This window comes from Pogona vitticeps, chromosome 2 (genome assembly GCF_051106095.1).
Source record: "Pogona vitticeps strain Pit_001003342236 chromosome 2, PviZW2.1, whole genome shotgun sequence".
NCBI lineage: Eukaryota > Metazoa > Chordata > Lepidosauria > Squamata > Agamidae > Pogona > Pogona vitticeps.
In genome coordinates, this window is record NC_135784.1 from 124,799,922 (window position 1) to 124,825,982 (window position 26,061).

Genomic DNA, 26,061 nt, shown 5'->3' on the forward strand with positions numbered 1-26,061 from the left:
TATGTGCATCTTCCTGAGTAGATGTATGTAAATTCTGCTTGTGGCATATCTTAAGCAGTAGCAACCCACTGTGTAAGCAGGAGGAACATCTCACTCCAGAGTGACTGGGTGAAAAGGCCCCTATGCCGGCTATGGGCAACCCTTGACTTCCTTTTCAATAAGAAGAGGGAAGACAAATGAAACAAAGACTAAAACATAGGTCATAATTACAATTGCCCAACACAGCAGTCTATTTACATAAAGTACAGTATCTTCAAGCTCCTGCGAAATGAGTTCATGGATACTAGTTAATGGATACACAAACACACACTATTCCTTACTTCTTAGGGTTTACTAAGAAGCTGGAGACTAACTGTATACGCATCAGGAAAAAGAATTACAGTAGTATCTGCTTAGTCCCCAAACCTCAAAGATGTGTACACTTTGGAACTGTAAGCTAAAAAAAAAAGCAGAGGCTTACACTGTTTAGCTCCAGTTTCACTATTATATTATTCTATGACTTAAAATACAGATTTCAACAAGAGGCCTTAGATATCTGCAGTAATGTAGGTTCTAACATTCTCCTGACAACACTCCTGCTCCTCAACATAAACAAATCAAACAAAAATGACAGACCAGTGCACACAGAGGAGGGGCTGACCTTGAGTTACTGTTGCCGTTATTCTTCTTGACTTTCTTAGGTGGTGGATCCTTGGTTTTATTTTTCTTATTTTCTTCCACTTCTTCCTTCTTTTTGTGCTTCTCTTTTTTCTTTTCTTTTTTGTCTTTCTCTTTTTTCTTTGGTTTGTTCTGCTGTGGCTGGGAGAGAGCAGCCAACTGCTCGTGCACTGCTTTAAGCTAAGGAGCAGACATATAGATCAATACAATTTTTTCTTACCTCCTCCTCTTGATTTCTTTGTTTTATTTTCACCACCCACCTTCTGATGAAGTGCTCTTTTTCTTTGCTAACCTGCACAATTTGTTATTGTTTCAAGGATGTTATGCCATACTTATAAAGCACTAGAAGATGACATTAAGAATTTTCTTTTAACTAAGAAAAGGGCACAGCATATCAAGGGCCATCTTTGGCACAATTACTATTTTAGGTAAAGGTTCCCCTTGACATTTAATCCAGCCATGTCTGACTCTAGGGCGCAGGGCTCATCCCCATCTCCAAGCCGTAGAGCCAGCATTTGTTCAAAGACAGTTTCCATGGTCACATGACCAGAACGACCAGACACGGGACGCCGTTACCTTCCCACCGTGGTGGTACCTATTTATCTACTCGCATTTACATGCTTTCAAACTGCTAGGTTGGCAGGAGCTGGGACAAGCGACAGGAGCTCACTCCGTCGCATGGATTCGATCTTATGACTGCTGGTCTTTTGACCTTGCAGCGCAGAAACCTCTGTGGTTTAACCCGCAGCGCCACCGCATCCCAATGACTATTAGCATACAAAAAAAGTAGTGGTAGAAGTTGGATGCTTATTTCAAAATTAGGTACATACCACTTCTGACCGCAGCACAATAAGGGTGAAAGGAGTGTGACTCATAGACCCCAAACATTCTATTTGCCATGGCAAGAGTAATACTACCCTACGGCAAGCTCTCCTTACAACTTTAAAAGAGCCAAAGTGGTTGAGGATTTCCCGTGAATTGGCACAGTGATTTCCACACACATATTTAGCCCCAGAGATGGCAGGAAGTCTGGGTGTTCTTTTTCCAAACAGCTGCTTGGCCAAGATGCGAAACTGCTACCGCCCACACTCCTTTCCTCACTGATGTTCTTTGTTTCAGAGCAGGAAAGGCGAATGTGACAGCAGGTTGAACGTTGCAACTGGAAGGTCTTCTCCCAGGTAACTAACTGACAACTAAGTTTTGGCTTGGCTACTAAGTAATGCATGCAAAAAGAAGTTGGGTGAAGATAAGTCCTATCAGAGTGTTTCCAAGTAAAATAATGAGATGTAGAATTAGAAGGTATCTGGACATGTATACTATCCTCCCAGAAGCAGTATTAACCTGCTACAGAGCTGAGAAACTTTAGCAGTGGCAGTTTCTCTACTTCTGTTGAAATCCCGTAGCAGCCATATCATAGATGGTGCACTATATAAACAGAGATGAGCTCAGAGACCCGGATTAGATGTGGGCCAACCTGATCCTGACCCAGAGGGCCAACCTGATCCTGACCCCAAACGGAATGCTAAGCAAAGGAGGATACAGTTAGCTTCCCAAGTAGGATACATAAACGTTTTACCTGTTCCTGGAGCTCTGCTAGTCGCTGAGCTCGCTCTTCTTCTGAATCATCTGATGAACTGTCACTATCAGAGGAGCTGTCACTGCTGCTATCACTGGATGAAGGTGGGGGCACTTTGGGTGGGGGCTGCACCACTACTGGAGAGGAAGGTGGAATCACAGGTTCTTCAGGTTCATCTGGCATTTTAGCAAAGCGCATTTCAAATACATCCTAGGGAAAATACAATCATCAATACTCAGTTATCTAATGGTTCCTCAGCAGCTGCCTTTAGAAACTCTTCACGTCTGGTAACTGCCAGAACAGAGAAGACTCACCCATGGTTCCCCAAATTTGAAACTCAGAAAGGCAGTCTAGAATACCATGTCAGTAGCTATTATGCTCCAGGAGAATTAGTAAAACCACACTCCCCTTGTCTCTTTTGCCAGCAGTCACCATCCAAACCAGGTCTGAAGTCTTGGATATTAGAGCAATAAATATTTTTTAAATAAAATTTCAGCGATCTAACCATAGGTCCCAAAGGTATAAAATACAGTAAGTTAATGTAACATGCACATTAAACAGTTCATTTTCAAAATCAGTTTTTGACATTTAAAAATTACTAGTTAAAAGCAAGAAATCATTTGGAATATATCTGTTGTTTACCTGCAATTTCCGTGCCATAGCAACCACCTCATGATCAGGTGGGTTATATTTGTAACAATTGGAAAACATCAATCGGACATCAGCTGCAAATTCCTGAGCATCTCTATATTCCCGGTTCTCTAGTTTGGACTGGAAATGTTTAAAAAAAAACAAACTGCCATCAACCTTTCAAGCATGGCAAGTAAGGAATGTAGGACAGTTAAACCACTACTACAAAGTTATATCCAGTATGCAAGCACACCAAGGATTCCAAGCTTTACTACAGGAAGTAGTCCTATTTCAGACTACTTGCACTATCCTAAAATAAACTGATCTCTAGAAGATAATTCCATAATATGATTTCCCCCAGAAGTTTTGGACTAGAACTTCCATGATCCTCCTCCATCAATCATATTGACTATGGCTCATGAGACCATTCAAAACATTTGGAAGGCACCAGGTTGGGGAAGGATGCCATAAAAGGGGATAGGGAGTATGTGCCCTCTGGATGCTGCTAGACAACAGTTTCTATCACCATTTGTACACATGATTAATGTAGCCCAGCAACCTATGGAAGGCCACCTGTTCCGTATCTTTGCTCTAGACAACAGTTACAACACTTTATTGTGCTGTGGGGAGCAACCTTTTACAGACTATGGAAATATCAGTGTAAATCCTACAGTCACCTTTTCACAGCTATCATCCTTGCCAAAACCATGATGATAATCCTGCTGTCTTACAGCCAGAAAAGATACCCATCTTTCCTTATTAATGTGGATAGCATTAAGAGGTTCTGACCAAGTCATTGTTTTCTTCACTATCTAACTGAGGAACAGAAAAGCCTTAGCCACAGGCAAGAAATAAAGAGACTCTTGCAGCAGCTAAGGCAGGTAACAATGGTAATGAATTCCAGGATTTGTATAGGACATGAGTTGACAGAGAATTCTATCCTTGCAGCTGCATGTCCTTGCTGCCATTAGAAGGCTGGTCAGGTATAAAGTGCTTCTTTATACAAGAATGGGAAGGCTATCTCTTTTTATCATACAGGGAGGTTTGCTGCAACAGAAATTGGAGGGGATTAGAGTAAGATTTAAGCTCCATATTACCTCCCGGACAGTAGTTTACTGCAATACCATCTGAATGTTGTACAATTTATTTCACAATTAGTGTATTATACATCAAGGTCAACAAAAGTGCTTTTGACATCTTAGGAGAAACTTCCACAAGTACTGTTTAGCTACATTATGCAGGAATGTTTTTAGATGAAGTGCACTCTTTCGTGACCACACTAATTTTCAATGCTTTAATTCAGTACTAACTCATTCAATCTCCCACCTATAGAACAAATTTAATTCAATATTATTAAAAGATTAAGTTCATACATTCCGACTTTCCATGGCAACTCCGCAGGTATCATTTTTGACAACCAGTTTTAAAAAGGAAAAGCCCATGTCCGACAACAAGCCCAGACTACACAAACTAAAATATTAGCTTCTCTGCAATTTCTTCTCAACAACTCCCTCCACTACGAAGCTTTAGCCACAGCTGAGAGACCATTCAGAAACTCTATTGCTTTAAAGCTGAGTATGACACAGGAACTATGACCAGAAAGAAAAAACAGAAATGCCCCCATGTTCATTTTACATTAGTAACATTATCAGTAAGGTTCAATACAACATTCCATCAAAAAATTAAGCACACAAAGAAAAGGGCAAATTCTTGTGGAGAAACCAGTTATCTTTAGCCATGCTGCTCTGTGGTGTGATAGTGCGATGAAGAGGCTGCAGCTGGTCAGCACGGATGAATCAGGTGACCCATGAAGAAAATAAGGGTCCTGCTGTGTTTTTTTTAAATAAGTTTCCTTTGCATGGCTCCCAGCTTGACCAACCCCTTGTTAAGAATAACTGCATAAATGCCTCTGCTTCATCTCTGCAATCTTCCAAAAAGCAACAGCCTCCCATTTCTGTGTCCTGGATCATGTCACTCTGCCTTTTGCCCATTTGCCTTCTGAAACAAACTGGACACTCATGTTGCATCACATGGCCCTCTGCCTCTAGAGATTCATGCGGCCCCTTCACTGGGTATTTTTAAAAACCAATTAAAAACATGGATGTTCAGGCAGGCCTTCCCTCCAGTTAATATCTGATTCTTTTTTTCTCTCTTTTTCGGTTTATTTTTTATTTTCTCTTCTCCATCTTGAAGAACTGGCTATTTAATGTAATAATTCTTTTTATATTTATTTGTTGTCTTATGTGTTTGTAAGCCGCCTAGAGTGGTCGTAAGACTAGATAGGCGGGATATAAATAGAATGAATGAATGAATGAATGAATGAATGAATGAATGAATGAATGAATGAATGAATGAATGAATGAATGAATACTATTAATCCAGTCAGCTCCAGTCCACAACAGGCAAAATAATCTAACCTACAGGGGAAGAAAGGGGTAGGGGTGCTTTGATTTCTGACACATTTTTGCATAGCTAACAAACCATTTTATTATATGGGCCTGCCTCTGTTTGGAAACTTCAGCTAGTTCAAAATGCTGCAGCCAAACTGTTGACTGGTACTGGTTATACGGAGCATGTAATTCTCTTATTACAAGACCTTCTCTGACAGCTAGTCTGTTTCCGGGCCCAGTTCAAAATGATGGTTATTACCTATAAAGCCCTATTCAATTCTTCAAAAACCTCCAGTTCATGAATGTGGGATATTGTGCTTCTGTACCCACAATTCAAAAGCTAGGAAATTTCCGAATAGGCATCCTTCAGTCTCAAGAGACTATGGTATCGTGCTCTGTATGGAGGTCTTGGAACAGTGTCTTGTGTGGCTGAGAAGGCCAATTCGAGAGTGACAATCCCTTCCACACTGGAGACAAATCCAATCTGTCCCCTGTCCAGCTCCCTGGTTTTGCTTGTTTCGGGACTGCCTCTTTGCCTCGGTCTGCTGTACAAGTGTCTCTTCAAATTGGGAGAGGCCATGATGCACCGCCTGCCTCCAGGCTGAACGCTCAGACGTCAAGGTTTCCCATCTGTTGAGGTCCATTCCTAAGACCTTCAGATCCCGCTTGCAAATGTCCTTGTAACGCAGCTGTGGTCTCCCTCGGGGGCGGCTTCCCTGCACTAATTCTCCATACAGGAGATCTTTTGGAATCCGACCATCAGCCAATAATTGCTGCACAATATTGTGCCAGCAGGAAAAGTGATGCCAAGCTTGACATAGCAAAGGACTGCCTGAATGCTGACAATACCATTGGCAGGAATCAAGAATTGTCTACACTACAGGATAATCTCTTCTGCTCACTACCATTCACACTTGAAAAACAACCCTAAACAATTGCTTTGTGTTTGGGAGGAAAGTGGTTAACTGTTGAAAAATGGAGCCCTAGTAGGATTTTTCAGGATGCTCGTAATATAAGCCCTACCCCAAAAATAAGCCCTAGTTAAGCAAAACCTCACCCTCTACCTTTGTGCAGCAACCAGAAGATGACATGACTGTACAGTGGTGTCCCGCTTGACGATTGCCTCGTTAGACATGGAAATCGCTTAATGTTGAGCATTTTGCGATCGCTATAGCAATGTTTGTATGGGTTTTTTTCGTTTAACCACGATCAAAACAGCTGATCATCGGGTTTTCAAAATGGCCGCCCACTGTGCAAAATGGCTCCCCACTGTGTTTTAGGACAGATTCCTCGCTATACAGGAACTGGAAAATGGCCGCCCTATGGAAGATCTTTGCTGGACGCTGAGGTATTTCACCCATTGGAACACATTGAACTGGTTTTCAATGCATTTCAATGGGTTTTTTACTTTCGCTTTACTTTCGTTCTACAGTGATTTTGCTGGAACGAATTATCATTGACAAGCGAGTTTTTGGAGCAAAAATTAATATAAGAACCTGTCTTATTTTTGGGGAAACACGGTAGCTTCTGGGATTTTCCCTTGCATTGTGTCATTTTGTGAATGGTAGTGCTGCTGGGGAACTGCTGTTCAACACCTTGACCATTAGCCTTTGGAGTGTCTTAGGGTTCCATGATTCCCCATACTATTTCACTGAAAAAACCTGAAAGAGGTTAGTCCAGAATTTTGTAGTTTGGTACCACCAGTGTGCTGATGACACCCAACTCCATCTGCTTTTTAAGATCTTCCAGGAGGCCCTTCTCACAGTCTCTCACACCCCAGTGTGTCCACCCCAATTTCAACATAAAATTTACAAGGGATGAAATATGCCATTTAAATGTAATTTTGCCTTCAAGCCTCATTTAATCCAGAATTAACCTTTTACAGAAACTGGAAGTCACCAACCCATCACTCCCTATTTCTGACTAGCTAGGGTGCATGTATTGCATTTAAATGGTAAATGGTTATCCCAAGATTTCTGAGAGATGTGAAAAACTGAGAGGCTGTGGTGCAGCCCACCAAACACTGGGGGGGGGCAGGGCGGTGGGAAAAAAGGGTTCCCAGCCCCCCCAGAGGTAGCCTGCTCTCTTATAAAACATGCTCAAAGTATCAGAAATGTTGAGTTTCTGAAGGATACCCATAAATAGATACCATAAATCTTTCTTTGACTTAACCATCAGTGATCATGTGACTGTATGTCAAGAAGGCATGAGATCTTTCATGGCCATGTCATTGGCACAAATATTAATGTTATATTTATTAGTTCAGGAGTGGTAGGCTTTTGGCTCTCCATGTGTATTGGAGTTATAATACCTGTAATTCTCTACCACTGGCTATGCTGGGGGCGGGGGATTCTTGGAGATGGAGTCCAAAGATTTGACTCAACTGATTCGGTGTTCATGCAAGAATACTGCTGTTTTTCACCCTGAATTTTTTAATTGATGAAACAAAATGCTATATAATTGTGAAGCCTCAAAATATGAGAAGCTCTTTTAATTTAAGGGTAAACCTACCTAGATATATTTTAAAAAATCAGTTAGAAGTGTCACTTTCACTTTTACTGTAGTTATTTTGTTCTTCTTAGAGCATGTGTACTCAACAGCATCCATATTTTTCCTCGGACCAGCAAACAAGATTACTTGCATCCAACTGCCCCCTCTTGGTGGAAATGAAATTGATTATAATCATACATAAGGACAGCTTGCCATAACTGTTCTCTGACATAACTACAATAGTTATATTAAAAATCAAACTTGGAAGATTCAGTCAATATCCCTACGCACAAAGAATACTACATACAAAGAACACTCCCTTATATTTTAAATGGGAAGATAATAAGTCAGTGGTGTTTTAGTGAGAATATCTCCATCTATTAAGAAACAATATACTACTCTGGTATACTTTTGCAAAACCTGGCTGACCAACCAAAAATATACAGACAGCTCTCATCTTCAAGCATGAACAATAAATAAACCATTCCAGTACATGCACATGATTAAAGTTTCTTGGAAACTTAGAATCTGTGCACACTCTGGGTATATGTTCTCCATGTACTGTACAATATAAATCTATGCATACCTTAATTGTGCTCAGATCCATGGGATGCTTAATGATATCCCGATAATCATGAAGTCCAAGTGCTTCCACATCCACAGGTTTGTAGAAGGGCCATGCATATGCAGCATGCTTCTTAGCAAACATTTCTTTTATGATACCACTACAATACTTTAATTGCTCTGATACTTTGTTACTGCTATTCTTCTCTACAACGTGCTGCTGAGAGTCCGGAACATCCTTTTTTGGAGGTTTCACAGGCCGACTTTCCCTTCGAGGACCTGTCTTGGCAGACTTGGGTTCAGTGGGCAGGGATGATGTTTCATGAACTGGGTCTATTGTTGTCGGAGTTGTAGTGTCTGCTTTCCTCTTCACACCCTTTTTTGTCTGAAAAAGCCAATGAATGGTCTATGTAGACATCCCGTCTTTTAAATTATATAATGAAATATTCATCACAATGCAAATATTTCACTCAAGGAAGTGAAAAATAAATATTCGATTGTTCCCTACCCAATTTTCTTCAACACGCAAGCAAGAGGATGCCCAACTCCTTTTCTCCATACAGAAAACAATGAGGTGTATTTGTAGGCTCTCCACAGCAGTTAAGAGTGTATAAGCACTCACTCTTTGTGTATAAGCACTCACTAGAGTGCTTATACACAAAGAGGAAATTCTCCTCTGCAGACATATTGCTCTCTGCATAGAGAAAACAATGACAGAGAAGAGAGGGGCTAGGCGATCTTCTGCGTGCCTGCAGGGCAGAACAGGTAAGCAGTGTCTGAACAGGCCTACAATGGCAAAAACTTTACACGCATACCATAATATTAAGGCCACATACATAAGTTGAAGCAAGTTCTTTAATTTATAATAATACCAATTATTATTTTGATATTTAATTAATATGAAATAAAATTCTTAAAAACTGATGTGGTATATTGCACACTCCTGACTGCCCGCACGGACGGGCCGGATAAAAAGGTCAGGTGGGCCAGAAGTGGCACGCGGGCCATACTTTGGAGACCCCTGGTATAAAGCAATGGTAAGGATTTCTGAAATGTCTTTGAAACACTCTCAATATACTAGAAAAAGCTACATAAATACTAACTATATTATTAGTATTATTAATGGTAACATCTGACTGGAAGAACACTCTCCACTCACGGGAGAAACAGTGACCTAGACAAAAATCCCCACTGAATAAAGTGGAGATTTTGCCACTTCTAAAATTATACACAAATCATGTGTGGTTATATGAACATATTTGTTGTAAACTGCCCAGAGCGGCCCTTGGCCAGATGGGTGGTATAAAAATGAAACAAATAAATATACTATCACAAGGAATGACAGATTAAAGGTTTGGCTTTTGTTTAACAAGTCTTTGTCAGAACAAGAGATAAAAAATATTTTAAAAAAGGAAGAGGGATATTCAGCCAAATCAAAAGCCTATCTAGTCCAACATTCTGTCCACACAGTGGCTAAACAATTGACTATGGGGAGTCCCTAACCAGAACATAAGTACCACTGCACTTCTGGCTTATATTCTATGACAAAAGTTATACAGATGTATATTGCCCCCAATACTGCAAGTGAATAGAGCCATCTGAATCAATGGCTACTGAAGACCCTAACCTCCATGAATGTGTCTGGCCCTCTTTCTAAAGCCATCTCAGCTGGCAACTATCATTATACTATCATTATACCCTTATATTCACTCCTAAAGAAATAAGAGCCAATCACTTTGATTTAAAGCAAAAAGTTATAGCTAAAGCTTTGCTTCAAAAAGTAAATAAATTAAGACCCCAATCCTCATTTGAAACACAGACACACTGAAGCACTCCCTTGGATTTGAACTTCCACCTCAGGTATACACTACAGCATAATCCCTCCAGCCATTCCTCTCTCCATATAAGGTATCGATTAGTGACATGGAGAAGTTGAAATAAAGCATAGGGTTTGACAAAGTCAACATCTACAAAGAGTAAACTAGCAGCACAGTCTACTGTTACATAAATTTCATGAGTCCAGTAATTTTATTATTGTATATTTGGGGGAAGGAAATCTTGATGTGTTTAACAGGCATACTGCAAGGTAAATAGACACGCACCACCAAACCCTATTTAAAGAATCAGAGTGGAGATCACTGCTGTGTCTACCTGGAGTGGAACTTAAGATACAAAAACAATGTACAGTGGTGCCTTGCAAGATGAATGCCTCGTGGCATGAAAAACCCGCTAGACGAATGGGTCTGGCTACAGTTTTGGTGCCTCGCAAGACGAACATTCCTATGGCCCTGCTTCGCAAGACGTAGGGCCCACCTTGCCTCCCCCACCCAGCATCGCTTACAGAGGTCCTCCTTTCAGAGGTCCCCAGTCTTATCAGCACCATTGGAGCCCAGACCCAGCAGGGAGGCAGCAGCCATTTTGTTCTCTTCTCTGCTCCTTCCCCACCTCACAGCTGATCGGCCCTGGGTCTTAGAGGCATCCCCGGGCTTGCCCAGCACTGAAAAGAGCTGGAAATAAAAAAATTGTGCTTTCCCCCTGGCCCCGGGGAAGCCTCTGAAAGCCGGGGGGGGGCAGGGGGAGCTATTTCTAGCTTTTTTTCAGTGCTGGGCAAGCCCAGGGAAAGCTTCTAAGACCCAGCACCGATCAGCTATGAGGTGGGGAGGGGGGTTGGGAGCAGAGAAGAGCACAAAATGGCTGCCGCCTCCCTGCTGGGTCCGGGCTCTCTTCAGCTGTTTGGTGCTCTTTTTCCTGCTTTTCAGGGCTACCAAGGCACTGTGAGGAGCTGGGCTCAGTCTACAGTGCCTGGTAAGTGGCTTCATTTTAAATTTTTTTTGTTTTGGACTCTCCCCCCCCCAAAAAGGAACGCATTAATTAAATTTCAATGCATTCTTATGGGAAACCGTGTCTCACAAAATGAACTTTTCGCTAGACGGCATTAACCGTGGAACGGATTTCATCTTGCGAGGCACTACTGGATCGATATGCCTATCTTCTGAAAATGTGTAGGGAGTTTATTCTGTGTCTGAATTTCTTCAACTGGGCTGTTTAAAATGAAGATTTTCTCTCCCACTATTTTTGGAACCAAACAATCTTTATTTATCTTTCTGATGCTTTTTTTGGTCCACCAGGACAAAAAACCATTATTTCTATGTGACTACATTTTCTAGCTAGCTTACAGTGGCTGTACAATTATATGTTTTTATTTTTTCTGGTGAAGGAAATGCACATTTCAGTACAGTATCTGTATTTTTTTTTTAAAGAAAAGATATTTCAGAGGGCAGGGCAACAAGAAAATCTTCCCCATGCTCTTTAAAGAGCAGCTCAAGGCTCCTTCATATTCTAGAGAAGGAAGGAGTTAAATAAAGCCAACAAACCAGCTAGCCCATCACTGCTGAACATTTACTGTTCCATTTCGGAATGTAGCCAATTCCCCTATAGAAAATCATACCATGGGTCCATCTCTCTCTGTACTGCATATACTGTCTGGCAGGAATTTTCCAGGGCATCTTACAGGGGCTTCGCTCAGCACTGTAGGATGCCAGGAACCTGAGACATCTGCACATCAATCAAGTGTCCTACTGCATGTGTCCTCAGGGTTCTGGTGGAAAACATTTTTTGGCCTATCCGCAGTGGTTAAACCGCTGTACTGCAGCCAAAACTGTGCTCACAACCTGGGGTTCTATCCCAGGTAGCCGGCTTAAGGTTGACTCAGCCTTCTATCCTTCCGAAGTCGGTAAAATGAGTACCCAGCTTGCTGGGGGGAGGCAATGTGTAGCCTGCATAATTAACTTGTAAACTGCCCAGAGAGTGCTTGAAGCACTATGGGGCAGTATATAAGCAGCACACTTTGCTTTGCTTTTGCTTTAATGGAAACATAGCAAAGACTATACAGCAGAGTTCTACTTTACCTACCTTCATGGGCTGTGCCGCTGTCGGGATAATTGGTGGGTGCGTCTGAATGGGCGGAGGAGCAGAAGCTGAAGGAGGGGGAGGGGGAGGTGCAGAAGGCTGGGGAGGCACCACGGTCATTACTGGCGTCTGGACAATAAGGTCAGGGCTTATAGAAGGAAAGGAATGGGTTGTTTGCGTGGGCTGAGGATTCTGTTGTGGAGCCTGTGTCTGTGATGGAGGTGATGCTTGAGTTGCATTCTGTACCGCTGATGCTCCAGCCTTGGCTGTAACTATCAGAAAAAGAGAATGTAAAATGCAAATGGACATCTAACCTCTGAGTACATAAAAATACACAAAGCAAATGCCCATCACCCAAACGTTAACCAACCTAAAATATAAAGATTTTCCGACTTGTATCAATGCTAATGTAAGGATATTTTTTAAATGGCAGCACCATAAGTAGTTTCTCCTCCCTCATCTCATTAATATGGTAAGGGGTTTGAGTATTGCAGGAAAGCTGAGAACAATGCCTTTAAGAGTTTAAATTGTGTTATGAGGCTCACTCAAAGCAAAATGGTAAAAGTTCAAATGCCAGACTAAGATGAGTCCACCCTCTTCACAATTATTAGCCAATCAGTAGTAGAAACTGATCACTCTAATGGTGATGAGGGCAGAGAAACTTCTGAAAGGCAGGCACTGGGCAGTAGCAAAAGGTGACACTAGCATAGGATTTTTCAGACAGTGGCAGTGACACTCCAGTCAACTCTTGTTGGAACTGCACAGAAGGTGGCAATGGTACACAACTTTTGAGTACTTCAGACCTTGCATAAACAAAAACAAAAGTAAAACAAACAACACCTCCCATGATAAACAACACATATAACGGGAACTTGGAACACAAAGACACAAATCAAGTCAAATCTGAAAACATAAAACAAGAAATGGAACAATTGAATTTTGCATTACTTGGTGTCAGTGAACTTAAGTGGATTGCAATGGGGCATTTTTAGGCACACCATTGCAAACTATTTCATTCTGAAGCTTTTATATAAGCATCCAAGAGGAACATGATCACAAGAGAAAACAGCATAGGCTGGTAATCACAGTTGATAGGAAAACAAAAGTAGCAAACAAAGCAGAACCAAATGTTGGAGAATTTGGCCTAGGAGTCAGAAGTGAAGCAGGAGAATGGCACAAAAAATTCAGTGAAGTCAACAGCCTGTTTACTGCAAATGCATCCTTCAAGGAATAAGACAACTGTGCACATGGATCATCACCAGATGGCCAATACAGAGATCAAATATTAATTAGAACTAGTAGATGAAGAAGCTGTATTTGCTCTGCCAAATCAAGGCCAATATCAGATTGTAGTACTGACCATGAACTGTTAGAGTAAAACTGAAGAAGAACACTAAAAGAATCATGGTGCCAAAATATAATTAATATATAATGAAATATGGAACATTGCCGTAAATGATAAGTTAACTTGTAACTTAAAGATTAAGAAAGGAGAGAATAATAATAATAATAATTTTTATAATATACAGGGGAGATTTCTTGAATATGTGCTAACAAAAGGAAAAGGGAAAGCTCCAAATCGGGAATCAATGCAGTTCTCGAGAAGAGGACAATAAAGGAAGAATAAAGATAATGGAACAAGACTACTGCAAGAGGTCCCGATTAGGGTGGTGGGGAACACAACTGATTTGTATTTTGGTTTAACAACCTATCCAGTACTGCCAAGCCCAAATTCTTTTCTAGTATCTAATAAACGCATGTATACTAGCCATAAAAAAAGATCTAGCTTCTCTTCTTCTTCCATATTTGTTCTTTGCAAACTGCTATCATTCATTCCTATGGGAAAATGTCATCATTGAAGTGGAAGCAAAATCTTCCTTCCATCTCTGATATAAGACAGGAAGAAATGGTAGGTATAGTGCCTATCTGCACCGAGCTTAAGTATTATTGACAATGTGTCTCGTGATCCAGAAGAAAACCACTGAAATAAATCTGTTAGTTTTAAAGGTGCCACAGTATTCTTGTTTTTGGTGGTGTTATGTTTACAAGTTTCCCTTCCGCCCTCACTATACGCACCTAATGTCTATTAGCATTTTACTAATTCAAAATAAAAAACAAAAACCAGTAACATAAACAGCACAGTATCAGTACCTGTTTCCTTCCTACCACGGCCTCTTCCTTTTGACTGGACTATAACAATTTCAGTTTCTTCCTGGGTCATTTCAGATATTTTCTGCAGGAAAAGCTTTTCTAAAGCTTCTGCCATTAAAACAATATCATCCCCTGGCTGAAAAAGAAAGAATGAAATAAATTCAGATATTTACACATATTTGGAGAGATTAGCGTGAGGGCAAAATGCACAACATTTTTCTGAGCGTCACAACATATGAGGTGTGTCAGTGTGACACAATAAGCCAAGGACTTGTGGGAACTATGTTCTCCAATCTACACCAACTGTTTTCACTTGTAGCAGAGAAGAGTAAATAAACCTTATTAGAGCTTGGGTAAAACCATCAAAAATCAGAGAAGACAATATACCTTATTGTAGATATAACAATTTGTAAACATTGTATTGAAGTCCTGAATACATTCTTGGGCATTCCAGTAGTAGTTATTCTCCAAGCGTTTCTTTATTGTTCCCATGTCCATAGGAGTTTTAATAATTTTATAATAATCCTGTTGAAAAGCAAATGATTAAGAATGAAAACAAAAAACTGTCAGTTAAGTCTGACACATAAAACCTTTTCAGATACTTACACCTAAAGAATGTAATTTCTATCTGTTCCTATTCTAGTAATGAAAACATCAATGCTTTGGGAATAATCTCAGGAAAAATAAATTATCTTAGAAGTACTGTACAAATATTCAACTTCCTATCAAACAATTGATAAGAGGAAAGCAGTAGTTTATTATCCAGCATTTGATGCTTAGCAACTACAACAGCTTTCACACAGACAAATATGGGGCTGCCCCATCATTTTGTAGGGAGACCATAACATGCTTCTACTTTTAACAGCAAAGTTTTCAAAACATCACTTAAAAGCAGTCACACCAAGGTCAGATTGTGGGTTACTGCTGGAGGGGAAAGTTAATATTTGTCCCTTATGCCATTTCCCTAAAGGATACCGCCTCTGCTCCCCGGCATAAAGAGCAAGCAGACAAACAAGTACAGTGGTGCCTCGCATAACGTTTTTAATTGGTTCCAAAAAAAAACCTTATGCGAAAAAAACTTTATGCGAAACACCATTTCCCATAGGAATGCATTGGAAACCGGTTAATCTGTTCCAATAGGCACGGATTGGCGTCCTTAAGCGAAAAAACTCATAGGAAACATTGTTAAACGATACAATGTTTCCTCCATTGGAATGTATTGAAGCCGACTCAATACATTTCAATGGCTTTGCGCAATTTTTGCAAATTTAAGTGTGTCATAAAAGGGTCAAAATGGTTTTAAATGCTTGGATTAGCTTCTACACCCTCTAAAACGGATGCAAAAGTTAATTTGGCTTTGATCTGACTTTTCGTTAATTTATGGTGAATTTCCCCCCCCCCAACTTTTGACAGCTGTCAAAATCTGACAGCTCCATTGTTTCCTATGGGGGAGAAAAAAATTCACAAAAAATTAACGAAATGTCAGATCAATGCCAAATTAAGTATGCACACATTTTATAAGGTGCACTAATGATTCCAAGCATTTAAAACCATTTTTCAACATGTTAAGACACTTTTGTAATTGAAAAAATGAACATCGTTAAGTGAAGCAGGGGACCTAAAACAAAAAACGTTAAGCGAAGCATGGTCCCAAAATCGCTATGTGAAAATCGCCCATAGGGAAAAACGTTACACGAAGCACAATCTGACTCTGAAAAAATAAACGTTAAGCGAAAAAAACATTAAACGAAGCAAACGTTATGTGAGGCACCACTGTACTCCAATTATCGGTCCTACCCATATGCAAAAAATTCAATCTGGGAGTGGAATTACTTAGCAGGGGAATAGTCCTATGGCTGTCAATTTAACATTTTCCCAAACAATTGGTTTTAACCAAAGAGAAGAGCACTGGTAAATCCAGGATGGATTTGATAGATATCACAATGTTTTAAAGCATGATTTAAATTACAGTTTAAATCACAATTTAGGAAAACTCTACTTAAGCATGTGCTTTTCCTACTTCGCAAGCTGTAACTTTAATGTATATTTTTCACAATCCAAGTGATGGATTGTGATGGATCCTGATGCTTCCAGGATTTGAAAATATGCTCTTTCAGAGACAGGGTTTATGCTGTTTTCATGGAGGGCTAATAACCAAAGTTCCCACTCTAAAGGAAGCAGTATCAAAAGGAAACCACCGAAAGCAATTCTGAGGATTTCTAATATGGTTTCTAAGACTCTCCAACACTATTTAACATCCAGGGAGACAGCACAGGCACCAGAGCAGGTATAACATCAAATTTCCTCCTTCATATCTCCATATATCACTATTAAAAAATTCTGGAGTAACCCACTTCAAGAATCTCACTTTTTTAGTAAAAGAATCTAGCAGACTGAGAACTAAGAGAAACAAAACAATCTAACTCTTTACAATCTTTATCTAGACATAACCTTATGGAATCTTAAAAAAAGTGCAGTCCCATTCCAACAATTGTTCGATCTTACTTACAAAACTTAAAAGGGAAAAACTGTATGAACACACTGGTTAAACTCATATTCACTCTTCACTAGCAATTACAGGCAATTGTGTAGGGTTTCTGCCCTCCTCCAGTGTGCTCCCCTTCATGTTATGTGACTGGGTGTGCAACCCATTTCACAGTGTATGTTAACTGAATTAAGGAGAGCTTGCTGGAGGGAAAGAAATGCTTACACAGCAATGTATCAATTCTATTCTCCTGATGATCTCCTAACCAAAAATCATACTCACTCTTGCCTGTATCTTGGTCCGCATGTTCACTTGTCTGTATCAATGGTTCCCAATCTTAGGTCCCCAGATGTTCTTGGACTAAAACTCTCAGAAGCCTTTATCACTAGTTGTGCTGGCCAGGATTTCTGGGAGCAGTCAAAAAACATCAGGGGGACGCAAGGCTGGGAATCATCTACATCCTTTCCACCCCTTGCTCTAACACACCATCAAGGATTTACTGTATTATTGTTAATTTCCTTCGCTATGGTTTATACTTACAGGGAGGTTTAGTTTGACAGCATCCACAGGCTGTTGGAAAGGCCATGAAAACTGGTGTTTCCATAGTGTCTTGAGCACCACTTTGAGCAGATACTGTAGTTGGTTGGTCATGCGCTTGGGTTTATTAGGATTTGAGGTTTCTGGTGGAGGTGGGTTAATAGCTACAGTATTGCCTTGTTGGGGTTGGGCCTGCGACTGTGTCGTAGACATTTGTGTAGCTTCTAGTCCATCCCCCATTACTGGAAAATTTCTCAGTCTTGTCCCAGGGCCACTCTCTGCAGACATGCTATTGATCCCATTGCATTCTCCACCAGGCACTCTGCAAAGCAAATGCAGTAATGTTAAGCACAGATTAGATAGTTTTAACCATTTGTAAACAGTACAGAGAGATCCATGTACACTTTCGTTTGACCAGAGTGAAAAAAGTTCCCCAAAAGACATGTTAGTTCATACTCTTCCTTTTTAAAAAACATACATGAGCTAAATTTATTACAATTTGAATATCAAACAGCTATCAATCAGGTGTGGAGTACATTAATTCAAAGTTCTCCAAAGCTTGGTAAATATTTTTCCATCATTTCTAATTGTTCAGTCCAAAACTGTTTTGGAAAAAAGCAGAGGCCACACAGTGTTTTGAGAAAGGCTATTCTCTCTCTCTCTCTCTCTCTCTCTCTCTCTCTCAATCTCTCTCTATGTCACATATACACACCCCTGGCCAGAATTGATCAGGACAGAGAGAAAAGTGTAACAGCACTTGAGAGTGGGAAAAAAGCAGTAAAATTTAAAGAAAGAAAGAGAACAAAACAAACCTCCCTCAGCAATACAAACAAGAACTCCAGCCAACCAATTCTTTTTTTAGAGGGGTAGATATAACTTTACATTAGACAATAACACAAGCAAGATTTTCCTAAAATGGGGATTTGGCTAGAAGAGCATTATTTTTGCGACCCATATAGTATACGTCATGGATGTTGAAGACCTGCCACAAGGCAGCAAGTAATCTTACTGAGAAAGTCTGCCCTCATATGAAAAATCAAGAATCACCTGCTTCCAACTAATGTATATAAATAACTATGTTTAGGAGACAAACAAGCCGTTAAAGCTCAGAAAAACTATTGTCTATATACAACCTAATGGTACAGAATTTTAGGATGAAAATGTAGTACTACCTAAAATGAGTCGTAGGGTAACCAGAAAACCATCTCTTTCCATAATTTGTCTGAGGTGACAGAATGCTATTCTCCATATCTATGACATTTATGCACATTTATTTTGATACTATAAAATCTATGAAAAGCCCCTTAAACACACAAAAAAACATTTCCACATAATTAAAATTATACTGAAGAAATCAATCCAGAATCACTTCATTTCCACAATTCTTCACTGGATCTGAAAATAACTTTGGGAATAAAACTGGCAGATCAGCCAGGTAACATGTGAATTTCTCAGTCTTGCTGATACCTTAAACTTGTTCCTTCCTTTCTAATGTATTTAGAAATCGAAAGTTAACAGACTTGGTGGTTCTCTGTTAGAACAGTTACTGGCAACAGGTCAGAGACAGGCAACGTTAGATGGACCAAATGCCATTCCCCCCTTAGCTGGCTTCCCAGGGACTGCCCACCAAAGGAAGTGTGGCTGATAGGGAAAGCGATGTGCCCAAAATGGCTAAATAGATCATTTCATTTTTTAAAATGTTTAAAACCATTTTGAATATTTCAGAACTTTAATGAAATATAAAACATGTAGAAATAATTTCTAATACATAAATACATGTATGTAGAATATCTGGTACATAATAAGAAAATATAGCATGTAGCATAATATTAATGTATAGAACTATGTCATAATACCAGATTTTCATTTAGTGAGCATAATCTTGCTGGGAGTGAAGTTACACCATGCAAACTGGATATGGCACCAATAATATTTACTTTAAATTGAAAGCTTTCTTTTCTCCCTCCTTCAGGTTCTGAGACTCCCTCAGGCTCCCTTCTGCCCTTGGGACGCCTATGTGAGCCTTGGAATGGTGGTGGCAGCTTTAACAGAAGTACAGTTCTGTGGTTCTCTGGTGGTTAATAGTCCTCCAAACTTAAGATTCTTAGACTATTAAATCAAGCTGTTCCCCAACAAAGGCTTAAAAACCTACAATACACAATCAAGGTTTGTGGAAGGGAAATACTAGGGAACACCTTGGAAGCAGATGGTAATCAGAAGTTTCTTCTTCAAATGAACATTGAGAAAGAAAGCATGCAGTTACTTTCCTGAGAGATTTACTGGTTTTGCTGCTGAAGTTCGGCAGCAAATGGTGACAATTTATATCAAATTAAAACAGAAAAAATGCTGGGAGAATTTGGGGTTCAATGCCAGTTCAGACTTTGCCCATGACCCACTCCTCTTCAAGTCTTCAACCAGTCCCTGGCAGAAGCATGAATTTGCCTATCCTGCCTCCTTGTCTGACAGGGTGATCAGCCAAAGAGACAGGGCAAGGAAGCCTGTGTTCCTGTCAGGGAGGCACGGAAAAGAAACATGCAGCACCTGTGGTGCCATGTATATGAACCAGCACGAACCTCTGAACTGAAGTTTGTGCCCATCTCTAGTCTAGACTGTTGTATCAGAACCTAGGAGACCACATTCACATCTCTATTTGGCCACGAAGTTCACTGTGATTTAATTTCCAGGGTTCTTTTGAGGATTTGGTAAAAAGTAAGAGAGCCATATATGCTCTCTTGAGCTCTCTGAAGGAAAGGCAGATCATAAAAATAATGAATAATTATAACTATAGGCTGTGTTGAGGTGAAAGCATTACAGAGACTACAGAAAAACAAATGACTAAATAAATAATAACACTTGTATTGGTGAGCAATGGGAGATACTTTATACTGCTGCCAAATTTCTGAAGCACTTCTGTTTGAGAACATTTCTCTCCTACAGTAAAGTGTTTGGAAACATGACGCTTGCATGGTATATCCAGGTGTATGCTCTAATGCGCTAACGTTATATCTTACATACAGTAAGGATAGTGACTGTGGATACAAAAGTGGGAGGGAGGAGTCAAGTGTATGCACGTACTGTATGTACATATTTCAGCCCCAAAGCCTAGATTTAGACTGATTATGACAGTCACTACTGTCAAGCTGTCAGTTCACTTTTCTTGCTAAAAGCAGCTGGTTTTCCCTATTTTAATAGCACTTGCCATCTACACAATTTCAAAAAAAGAAGTTATTTGTTTTTAACAGAAAGCCAAATACTTTTCTTATTATTATTAACCTTGTACTGCAGATGTAGTGGCGCTGCGGATTAAATGGCAGAAGCCTCTGTGCTGCAAGGTCAGAAGACCAGCAGTCGTAAGATCAAATCCACACGACAGAGTGAGCTCCTGTTGCTTGTCCCAGCTCCTGCTAACCTAGCAGTTCAAAAGCATGCAAAAGGTGAGAAGATAAATAGGTACCACCTTGATGGGAAGGTAACGGCGTTCCGTGTCTAGTTGGGCTGGCCACGTGACCATGGAAACTGTCTTCGGAAATACGCAGGCTCTATGGCTTGTAGACGGGGATGAGCACTGCGCCCTAGAATCAGACACGACTGGACTAAATGTCAAGGGGAACCTTTACCTTAATGCAGACTTTGTTGTTTCAATTTATATACTGCCCCATAATGCTAAAGCACTTTCTGGATCACTTTCACAACTTTTTTGCTTTTTTTTTTGTGACCTCATTTTATTGACCTCAAAAGGATGAAATGCTAAATTGACCTTGAGCCGTTTAGGACTGAACTCAGGTTGTGAGCAGAGGCTTGACTGTAACACTGCCATTTAACCACTGTGCCACAGGACCAAGGTATTAAGAGCTAAAGTGAGGCTTTAACTAGGAAATCCACTTATCACTGCTCAAGTGTATAAAACTACAGTATACATGTTGGTAAAAAAAGAAAAAAATGTAATAACATTGGGAATAAATGCCATGAATAAAAAGAACAAGTAATCATTTATTTTCAAAACTCTGGTCCCATTTCCTACATGCCACAGACAATTTTATTTGGGTTTAAATAATTGTTTGCATCAATAATGTAGGAGTCATAAGAGAAAGGTACTTTGGTTTGTGCTACCAGCTGTGTGATACAGGCAGAAACTGTAAGCAAAGGGAACTCTGCCAATCACCCATGAGACACTATGTCACAGAGCCCAGAGGAAACAGGTAAGACTCACAGGGGAAGAAATAATACATGGGTTTCCACAGTTGTGTTTGGGTGAAACATTTCAAATATAATTTTCTACAAAAACGTATTTGAATGATAGGAAACAGATTATCAGTAATTACACCTCTATTCTTATATCACCGTATGTGGAATTATTTATATTCCCCTTAAAAGCAGAATAGCTAGGTAAACTTTATTTTCACAAATGGTAGGAAACCAAGACATGTTTTTCCCAGATCTGTTCTGTTAATGTTCCCAACCCATCCCCTCTGAGGAGACACAAAAGAAAAATAAACATTTGCATCAACATTCTGCACAGACCTAACATGCAGAGTCCAAATATCCCTGCACTTGCATTTACTCCAAGTTTTGATTAGGTTGAAGCTGGCCTAAAACTACATTTACAAGAGAAGAGAATGTCCTCCATAATAAGTGAGAAACTTGTCAACATAATAGTACCAGCAGCATAACCTCTCTAGCCTATGCGGCAAAGATATTTCTTGAAGCAAATGTATGATGAAAATATCCATATTTTCTCATATCCTAGAAATGCAATAATACAAATCTACCCATAAGTAATTCCACTGACATAAATTTTATTCTCCTCCACTTGAGCTGTATGAGAAGTGTCTTCCCTGCATGATTTGCAAATTAGCTGGGGTAAATATTTTTATCACACACAGTGCTAAACCTCTATGTTAAAGGCTCCTTTGCATTTTTGGTTTTTTCTGGTGCACTAAACTAATAATGTATGAGCATTGACAACGAATCCACCTAACGTTGAAGCTTTTGTGATTGCAAAACGATGTTTAGATGGGGGAATTTCACTTAATGTTGATCGGTTCCCTGTTTCAGGAACCGATTTTTTACTTTACGATGATCCGCAAACAGCTGATCGTCGGGTTTCAAAATGTCCACCGGCTGTAGAAAATGGCTCCCCGCTGTGTTAGGGACGGATTCCTTGCATTACAGGCGCCAGAAAATGGCCGCCGTATGGAGGATCTTCGCTGGACGAGCAGGTATTTCACCCATTGGAATGCACTGAACGGTTTTCAATGCGTTTCAATGGGTTTTTAAATTTCGCTTGATGACGTTTTCGCTCTACAGCGATTTCACTAGAACAAATTAACATCATCAAGCGAGGCACCACTGTATTAGGAATAAAATGCCAGTCCATGTGCTAAGACAGGAATGATGTCTGTATCATTTACCCTTAACAGCTGCTCTTGAGGTTACTTCCCCCATTTGAAGAAGCCATTTCCCCATTTTGCACAATGCATAATTGATTATGTGTCTGCTACAACTCCACGAAAGCTCCTCATAACCCTATGTTCATACAGTATGTAAGCAGTTGAGTTTGCATGTAAATGTAATGCTATCGTATTAAGCTTAATAAAATTGGAAAATCAGGCAATTGCCATTCTCTAAAGTGGCATCAGTAGTGTTGGACCATTGAGAGATGTTATTACCCCAACTTCTCTACTCTGTAAGGAAGTTTGCTGCTACAGCCCACCTTTGAAGGAGATGAGCATGACTATCTGGTCAGTAGAAGATGGGACACACAGGCAACCTAGCTGCAGGCCAAGGCTGTATATATCAAACATTGGACAGAAATTGAATAAAATAAGTAAATTCTGGCATTCTGAAAGCATTGCTGGGCTGGCTTTTTGCTGTAGATTTCAGCATTGCTTTTCCACCTGTACAGGGCAACTTCACCATGACTGAGAAGTAAGATACTACACAGCAATTATGGACAGAAATTTGAAACCATTGTTACTCCTTTCTTGAGAAAGGAATCTCTCCCCACCTTTGATCTTAATCTAAAAAATGTCCTCAAAACTTCATTTTTTTTACTGGATTATGGTGACAACTGCATTGAAGAATCCTCTTCAAAAACAATGTAATGCACAAGGATTGCCAGCAGAGGGCGCTATGAGACTGAAACACATAGAATATTCTCACATTTCAGGAACACTTAGATGCCAAACAAATGAAATTACACAAGGTATAAAACTTAAATATATTCAATGTGCACTTGAATTGTTATTGCCAGAGTGCCAGGGCCACAGTGGTCTTACCAGAAGAGACTAATCATTAATGAAAAATTAATAGTTTATTAATCCAAAAAAGTCCTTAAAACCACCATTATTTTATTATTAAGGGTGGAGTATAGTATAACTATTTTTTTGCAAGCTTTCCACTTTGCAACTCTCTCCCATCAAATATTTTAACACACTATGATGCCTAAGAGATTGAATCTTTTCCCTCCTCCACTTCCACACTAGCTCTCCGGATTATAGAGACTGCAAGCTGAATTTAGATGCTTTCTTATTTTTTTACCCATAAATTAGTTTCACCATGTTCAACAGGGCTTATTCCCAGTTAAGCAGGGACAGAACAGCAGTCTCAGACTGCTGACTGGTTAAAAAAATTAGAACTCCACCAAGAGATGACACATAAACTAAAGACACAAAAACTGGACAGAGGCAAATAAAAAGTTTTCAGGGATATTTTATCATCACCTGGTAAAGTGAGCAGACTTGTGGAGGAACACTGATCTTAAGTACTTGTAGTCTGTTCTTCCCGCATGTAACGAGAAGTCATATGCCAAATGAAAGTGTGAGTCTCATTAGGTGATACAGTAGTGTCTGGTTCCATCTATCATAGCCAAAGACTAACTGGGGCCTAAAAAGTTTAGGCTATCATAACTGGTCTTCAAAATTTTAGATACTTCATCTTAAACAACATACATTTTCTTCAGTAAACTGCAAACTGCATCCATTTAGTCTTAGCACTCCTGTTCGTTAGCTGGCAGAAAATGAGTGTCACCGAGCAGCCTTTATACTGCCATAAGGGAGTTACCTGTAATATGCTTTACACTGCATAATGTGTACTGGAGTTAAAATGAAGTGATGACTTCGGTAAATAATTCTGAGAAACACTCATATAACACTGCTCTAGAACCACCTTCTGAGTAGCAAGTTGTTAAACTGAAAATTCAGGCGTGAAATACCCATTAATACCACTATCTTGGAGATGAATGTCTGACCTTTCCTGGGCAATATCTTGAAATTAAACCATTTGTATTGTTTATTTTCCAGTAATGGCAAAAGATAGGTCCACTAAACAGATGTAGAGAGAATAACAAAAATGAAAGGAGCAAAAAGTAACAGAAAAGTATAGCTATACTTTTCTGTAGTGAAAAGCCTGTATGGAACAGGTGAAATATAACATGCAGTTGTTAGTGGGCTACTGGCCAGATTGCCTGTGATTGTCCTCTGTTTTAAGAGAGAGGCCATAAATTCCAAATTGCTAGCTGAACAAGAGTTTGAAACCAACATGCATGCAGCAGCAGCTGTTTCCATATAAAAGGATAACTTGGTCTCTACACCATCAGCCATGTGAATTTGGGACATTAGTAACAGCACATAAGTTTGAAATTGTCCACAAGAACTTGTGGCACAGCCTTAAAGATGATCTGCCATGGAAAGCTTGCAATTCATTTTTTCTGTTTTGCTTTATATTCTTAATGGAGAATTAAAGGTATCACCTGCTCCTGCATTTGACTAATTTCTGGTATACCTATCATACTACTACCTTCCAGCTGTCGGGATCCTCCAAATAATGCTGAATTTACAGAACCACATTTGGTGAAGGAACGCACTTCTCAAGTTCTTAAGAATGCAAACTCTGAATTACTGAGGACAGGTTACTTCCATCTTAACAACTAAAAATATGCACCTAAATTTAATTTGGATTGGGAGACCCTATGCATTCTAACAAAAAAATGACTGCACAGGATTGGAAGCCAATCCTCCTTTGAGGGAAGTTGGAATCTGATTAATACAAGAATGAAATCACTTTAAATATTAAAATATTGTTAAGCTAACATAAACTATTTGAAGTTAGGAAAGCAGCACTTTGAAGAGAAAAACAGATTAATTACAGTCTTTTAGATTACTCTAGTTCCCTGCATAAACTGCACGAGCACACCTCATTCTGCAAACAACCTATTTTATTTCCTTTCTTGAGGATGTGAAATCTCGTGTTGAATTGTGTGCTTAATGGCTTTTGTACAGAACATATGGAGTATCAAACTAGGAATTGGAGACAGTGAAGCTAAATTCAGAAGAAAAAAAAATAGAATAGAGATTTGAAGACTGGGGGGGGATCAGAAAAGATGTTTTCAAAATTTTCAATTTTTCCAGTGGAAAGACTGGAAACTTCAGGGGAGATAGTATAAAATCCAATGAAACATTTCTTTTCAGAAAAGTGAGAAGTTTTTAAAGCTTTTACTCACCAAAACATCAACAACTCTGAAGTACAGTGGTGCCCCGCTTAACGATTACCCCGCTCCACGACAATGTTTCTGCGATCGCAAAACGATGTTTAAATAGGAAAAACTGCTTTACGACAATTTGTTCCCTGCTTCGGGAACCGATTTTTCGCTTAACGACGATTAGAAAACAGCT

At 39.7% G+C, this 26,061-nt stretch overlaps 1 protein-coding gene across 4 annotated transcripts in view; it reads right to left on the minus strand.

The window, feature by feature from the left end:
* The window catches only part of BRD4 (bromodomain containing 4), a 125,572-nt gene that overhangs the window by 44,025 nt on the left and 55,486 nt on the right, over window positions 1–26,061 (minus strand). For all 4 annotated transcript variants that reach the window (XM_020796303.3, XM_072990363.2, XM_072990364.2 and 1 more), the window contains exons 3-10: window positions 17,393–17,711; window positions 14,755–14,892; window positions 14,368–14,503; window positions 12,220–12,488; window positions 8,330–8,692; window positions 2,876–3,004; window positions 2,234–2,443; window positions 641–837 (exon numbers count right to left, since the gene is read on the minus strand). In XM_020796303.3, coding sequence (XP_020651962.3) covers window positions 641–837; window positions 2,234–2,443; window positions 2,876–3,004; window positions 8,330–8,692; window positions 12,220–12,488; window positions 14,368–14,503; window positions 14,755–14,892; window positions 17,393–17,677 — 1,727 coding nt within the window. In that variant the 5' untranslated portion in view covers window positions 17,678–17,711. The remainder of the gene's footprint in view (window positions 1–640; window positions 838–2,233; window positions 2,444–2,875; window positions 3,005–8,329; window positions 8,693–12,219; window positions 12,489–14,367; window positions 14,504–14,754; window positions 14,893–17,392; window positions 17,712–26,061) is intronic.